General features: G+C 37.9%; 1 protein-coding gene across 2 annotated transcripts; it reads left to right on the forward strand.

Annotated features, from left to right (window-relative positions):
• The first annotated feature begins 305 nt into the window (after positions 1-305).
• Positions 306-5,570, forward strand: ak2 (adenylate kinase 2). Of its 2 annotated transcripts, XM_056257630.1 has the most exons (7): positions 307-503; positions 1,616-1,741; positions 1,850-1,960; positions 2,439-2,533; positions 4,464-4,536; positions 4,623-4,818; positions 5,360-5,570. In XM_056257630.1, exons 1-7 carry the CDS (start codon positions 405-407, stop codon positions 5,365-5,367), a joined length of 708 nt encoding a protein of 235 aa, XP_056113605.1. In that variant the 5' UTR covers positions 307-404; the 3' UTR covers positions 5,368-5,570. The 2 variants fall into 2 exon arrangements, with proteins under 2 accessions (XP_056113604.1, XP_056113605.1); XM_056257629.1 differs by lacking the exon at positions 5,360-5,570 and having other exon boundaries at positions 306-503; positions 4,623-4,844.
• The last annotated feature ends 854 nt before the right edge of the window (positions 5,571-6,424 follow it).

The raw sequence follows: 6,424 nt of genomic DNA on the forward strand, positions 1-6,424 counted from the left end.
CTGGTCTGGTTAATATAATGTTAGTCATGGAATTGGAAGAACAAAAGCGGAATTATAACCTTTGAATAGTCTGATGTGAGGAGTAATGTGTCCTTTTAGATACGGATATCTTTAGCCTTATCTATACTTTAAAATATTTTTGATATACGATGTCACTTCAGGCCAAATCCCGGATATTATATGATGGTGAGGTATTACAATTTTCCCAATGAGCTCGCGCTGTTGATAATCGGCGTGTCATTGACCAATCAGATTGGCGGTCTGGTCCTAGAAGGCGGGCCTTGGATTCCATAGTCAGCAATCGGAGGCGTTACCACTTCCTTTCTCGGCTGAGTGAGTTTGCGGACACGAAGTGTGTAGAGTGGTGGAGAGAAGTGTCTTTAGTTCGTTTACACCTTGTAACCATGGCCCCCAGCACGCAAGCGGATGCAACTGTCTCCGGTATACGGAAAGGCATTCGAGCCATTCTGCTCGGCCCACCCGGAGCAGGGAAGGGGACGCAGGTAGAGTTCGTGCGAAGGGCCGCGTGGCTCATTTAGACTTAACCGTTCAGCAGAACCAGGATATATAGTAAGGGGGTGGTTCACCTAAAAAATTTTTTAAAAAATCTGTTGTCAGTTACATATCCTCATGCTATTCTAAACCATTACGGACTTAATTCTTCTGTGAAAAACAAAAGCAAGATGTTAGACAGAATGTCACCATTCACTTTCATTGAAATTTTTCCATATAATGAGAGTGAATGGCGAATGAGACTGTCATTCTGCCTAACTTTCTTTCTGCTCCACGGAAGAAAACAAGTCATACATGTTTGGAATGACATGGTGGTAAATGACGGCAGGTTATACATTTTGGGTTGAAATACTCATTGAACTCAGCTAAACCCAACATTATGCCATGGGAACCAGCATGTGTCACCGTGTTACTGTCTCTTTAAGAGCAGTGCCCTGTTGCCCTGGGCTTTATCACACTGTTCATTCAGTGCAAATGTGGAATGATCTATGTATGTGACAATCAACGCATGTAACTTGGTGACCACTGGGAAAGTTGTAGTCCTGTTGAACGACCATGTAACTCAATAGACCATAAAGAATATCATCTTTCACATCAATCAACAAATCATTATTGGTTTGCTGTACTGCTTGCTGATATTTTGCAATATTGTTGCACATCAGTAAAATAGTTCAAACTTGGCTTATGCATGTGGTTACAACACAGTGACAATTGAGATTTGTAGTTTTAATCATATGTACACTACCGTTCAAAAGTTTAGTAATGTTTTTAGATTCTTATGCTCTGAAGGCTGTATTTATTTGATCAACAAACAGTAATATTGTGAAATATTATTACAAACAAAAATGTTTTTTTTTTCTATTTGAATATATTTTAATTTTAATTTATTCCTGTGGTGGCAAAGCTGAATTTCCAGCATCATTACTCCAGTCTTCAGTGTCACATGATCCTTCAGAAATCACTCTAATATGCTGATTTGCTGCTCAAGTAACATTTCTTAATATTGTCAATATTGAAAACAGCAATGCTGCTTATTTATGTGGAAACTGTGATTTTGTTTTATTTATATATATAAATTATATCTATTATATCTCCCCTACAGGCACCCAAGCTTGCAGACAAGTACTGTGTGTGTCATTTAGCTACTGGGGACATGCTGAGGGCCATGGTGGCATCTGGATCAGAACTCGGTCAGCGTCTAAAGGAAACCATGGATGCTGGCAAACTGGTAAAATGAATAGATATTCAGTGTAAACAATTTTTCACATTTAAATTCTTGCACTACTAGATTTGTTCTTCTCCAGACCTAAATCTCTGTTCATCACTTTTCTTTTAGGTGAGTGATGAGATGGTGGTGGAGCTCATAGACAACAATCTGGACACGCCTGCATGCAAGAATGGATTCCTGCTGGACGGTTTCCCCCGTACCGTCAAACAGGCAGAAATGGTGAGGACTTCTACAATCTGTGAACAATTGACTCTTCAAATGTGTCTATAAAGGCCCGTTCACACCAATGACGATAACTACAACAATAAAGATGAAGATACAGTTCTAAAAATCTTTCTAAATATAAAAGAATAATATAGTCCACAACTACAAGGATAACGGCACAGAGAAATGATATCGTTGGAATCACTTTCAGAGCGATTTTTTTCAGTTGATGAACGATACAAACATTTAACAGCTAATCGGAATCCATCCTGCTTTAAAGAGCTCGAGCATTTAAAGCAGCAGACGACAAAACTGCAGCGCGCGTTATCGTTCGTTGGTGTGTGGACGCACCACACCTAGCGCCCACACCTCCTATCGTTCTTGGTGTGAACGGACCTTAATACAGTGCTTGATTTGAAATGGGCACCCAGTTCTGATTGGCTGGTTGCACCACAATCTGTCAACCTGTACTGTACATCTTTCTCATTTCTAGCTGGACGGCCTCTTGGAGAAGCGTAGTGAGAAACTGGACTCTGTGGTTGAATTCTCCGTTGATGACTCCTTGCTAGTACGCAGGATCTGTGGGAGGTATGAGGATGGAGGGGTCTCTAAATTGGAAGCATTGTATTGGAGCCCATCATCACTAATGTAGTCTAATAGCTCGGTTTAGTTTAATGAATATGGAATGCACTGAATAGAACATCACACTCATTTCAAGAATAAGAGAACACATATGCTTGGTAGGTCATACAAGAGGTCAAAAACATAATTAGTGTGTATAATGTAATATTTAATGAGAAAGGTGGCAGGAACATTTTTCATTATGCAGTTTTCATGGGAACTCAATAAGGAAGTGCACCTTCCTCCTTTTTTTAAAGCTACAATATTTAATTTTTTTCTTACAATAACAAAGGCGTAGGTTGGATGACGCATTAGCGGAATTATGGAACTTGTCATGCTGATGGATCTAATAATGTTTATGGATGAATGAATACATTGATGTTTTAAACATGACTGTGGTGTGAAGCAGGGTGTGATTGCTAATGAGAGAAAGATATCAGCGCCACACGCGAGTCCTGCGGATATAAAGGAATGAGGACATTTAATTCTACCGGATTACACGCAAGTGCTGAATCAATACTCACACAGGGCAGTTTATTAGACGAATGAAACTTGTGAAGTAATGCAGCGCTGTTTCACTTGGTCTACACTATCACACTAAACTGCATTTGAGTGTGTTGAAAGTTATAATGTTATTCTATGTGTTAGTTTGTTTGCTAAATGAAACTAGCAGTAAGCTAGATCAACATTAGAATAACAAACTGATCATATTCTAACATTTCATCATGTTGAGTTATATAACATTGATAAGTTTTATGTACATTTGCTCACCTATCTAATAAAGTACATACAAGAGTGGCGTCTCTGTCAAGTCCAAGTTAGTCGCGGACGCGGAGCTCTCGGCATCTCGAAAACGCCACGCTGATATTGACCCTCGTTTTAGTTCTCCTTTTGTCCCAAAGTCTGCTTGCCATGGTCCATAATGTTTGAACAAAACAACAACAGCGTGAGCGTGCCGCTATACGTAACGCAGTTGTCCACGTCTGTCGCCATGGTTACTATAGCAGTACGAGCGCAAACCAGGGATAACGCGGATATTACGTCATTGACAGGCGACCAGTGAACATGAATGAGCCATTATTTGTAATTGGAATTTCTCTGAAATTAAAAATCTTTGGGAAATTTTGGGATATTGTAAGTACACAACTATATCATACTGTGCAAGTGATTTTTGGATATTTTATTACAAAAATCGTACATATTTAGCTTTAAGTAAGAATTGTAAAGCATGAAAATGATGCTTTGTTTAAACCTGCAATACAACAGAAGTAGTGACAATCTTTTCTTCCATATTGTGACATACTGTACATTCAAGTGTAACGGATTATTAAAAAATGTAGAGCGGGGACTTAGTTCTTCTATGCATCTGTTGTTTGGTTCTTCAGATGTGGCTGTTGCACTCAAAAGTAGATGCAGATGAACTTGAGCTTGCAGGGACGGAGTTTAAGCCGACTTAATTCGTTTCACCAGAAAGTTAAAAATTGTAAAAACAAATGAAACATGCACAGTTGTAATAGTCTTTTCTTGCCTATTGTGATGTATATCCAAGTGAAACGGCTTCTCAAACAAATAAAAATGTAGGGCGGGACTTGATTTTGGAATGATTGGATGGTTGTGGTTTTCTATTGGTCGATCTCTTGTGAGTGACAGGTTGTCCCGCCCTTGTGCAAGTAAACGCATCATCAGAGACGAGGAGAGATGTCGCTGTAAGAGGGAGAAGTTATTCTGATTAAAGATTGAGGGCACATGATTTAAAAAAAAGTAATGATGATAAATCATTTATTATACATACTGCAATATTCCATAAACAAAGAAGGGTAATATATAATATAATATATATATATATATATATGCACACACACATAGTGTAATGTATATATACCATTCCTTTCCTCAGGCTCATTCACCAGCCCAGTGGCCGATCTTACCATGAAGAGTTCAACCCCCCCAAAGAGCCTATGAAAGATGATGTGAGAAACAAAACTGTTCAGATTCTTATTAATATTACATCTACGAGCATTGCTATAAAGTTTTGTTCTGATCCATACATCCACAGGCGACCGGTGAGCCTCTTATTCGCCGCAGTGACGACAACGAGACGACTCTGCGCTCCCGTCTGGAGTCGTATCACCGGCTGACGTCTCCTCTAGTGCAGTACTACAGTACCCGTGGCCTGCACACTGCTGTCGATGCTTCTCAGTCCCCCAACCTCGTCTTCGCCTCCATCCTCGCTGCCTTCTCTGCTGCTACCTGTAAAGATCTCGTTTATTTTGTCTAAATCATCTCTGCATACCCTCTTTCCTAAAATGCATTCTAACACTTTATTTGATTCCTCTCGTGTTTTGTCTTTAGACATGGTTTTGATTCATCTGCTGTCTATTGAGCAATGGATAACAGAGCTCTTGACAAAAAAAGGGCTATAATATATATAACTGATTGTAGAACCCAGACTTTAAGTTCAGACTTCATATACTGAAGGCTCTTAAGCACTTTTTGTTCAAACCAGACCCATGTAAAGAGGTATGGTTATTTAATTTGCACCATTTACAAAGTGAAATGTGAATAATAAGAACAGGAATCATTTCTAATTCACTTTTCTAGTAGACTTGGATCTTGTAGTATTGCTTGATATCCAGTAGAGGTCATGTGAATACTTGGTTTGATTGCTGAATGTAAAATAATAATAAAAAAAAAAACATTTTAATTAATTGCTTTATTAGTTAATATTTATTAATTAATGTCCTGAGTTGAATCATTAATTTACTTGTGGACCTTTTTCTTTTTTTTCTGCAGCTGCATGAAATCCAGTTTCTCCCATCCAGGTTGATCCAGATGTGAAAATAATGGATGGGGGGGGGGGGGGGGGGAAGGGGGAAGCTGGAAGTGTCTCTGATGTTAATTTTGATCATTCCTTGTAGTGATTGTTTTTTGTAATGAACACAGATTTGACTGAAAACCAGTTGATTACCTCCAATAAACTTGGGAGACTATTTTGTACTACCTACATGAAGGTTTTTGATTCATTGTTTATTCTGTATCACTGTCCAAATGCTGGATGGTTCGTCTCCTTCTTAATTTTGTTGCTTTGAGAACAAATTTCTGAAGTTTGTGAGAGAATATATATATTCGTTTTCTAGTTATGCTCTTTTTAAAATATTCACAAATCGGTCAATCTGGCTGACGTACTGGTTTAAATGATTAAGTGAAATGGTCCGTATCAAAAACGTAAAACATTTTTAAAATGTGTACACTATAATAACAGACAGCTGGAAAAGTAATCGTAGTTTCATTTTTCAAATGATGTATTCACTGAAATGAATAATCTTTTGGTCAAAAATGTGAGATATAAACTTTTTACATATTTTGTTTGTATTAGGAGAAATACAAAACCAGTAGTTCTGAACCTTTTTGACTCCAAAGCCCCCAGCTGTTCAAAGGCCTTTTCTGTCTAAGCTAATTTGACCATTGGTACTTCTGATGAAATAATGATGAACTAAAAAATGATGTCAGTTTAATGCTGTACATCTTTACTTTTTTATTGTTTTAAAAATTTTAGCAATTAAGATTTTACGCTGAGCGGCCTAATGGGCTCCTGGTTGAGAGAACCACTGTTTTACATCATCTTATTTAAAAAATATTTTCCGTGTTTGCCACTGAACTGTACTAATAATACGTTTAAAAGACATGACTCTTTTTTTCCTGTTGGTTTTTTTATTTTTTTATTTTTATTAATGCCAAGGTATCAAAATATAAGTAGCCTACAAAAATGTACAAATTACATACAACAAAAAGACTACTTATTTTACAGTCAAAACGTGACACGCAATCATTTCCGTTTCGAGCGACGTCAGTGGGCGG

The sequence above is a fragment of the Rhinichthys klamathensis genome, unplaced genomic scaffold, assembly GCF_029890125.1.
Source record: "Rhinichthys klamathensis goyatoka isolate OS25496 unplaced genomic scaffold, OSU_Roscu_1.1 h1tg000140l_1, whole genome shotgun sequence".
Classification (NCBI taxonomy): Eukaryota; Metazoa; Chordata; class Actinopteri; order Cypriniformes; family Leuciscidae; genus Rhinichthys; species Rhinichthys klamathensis.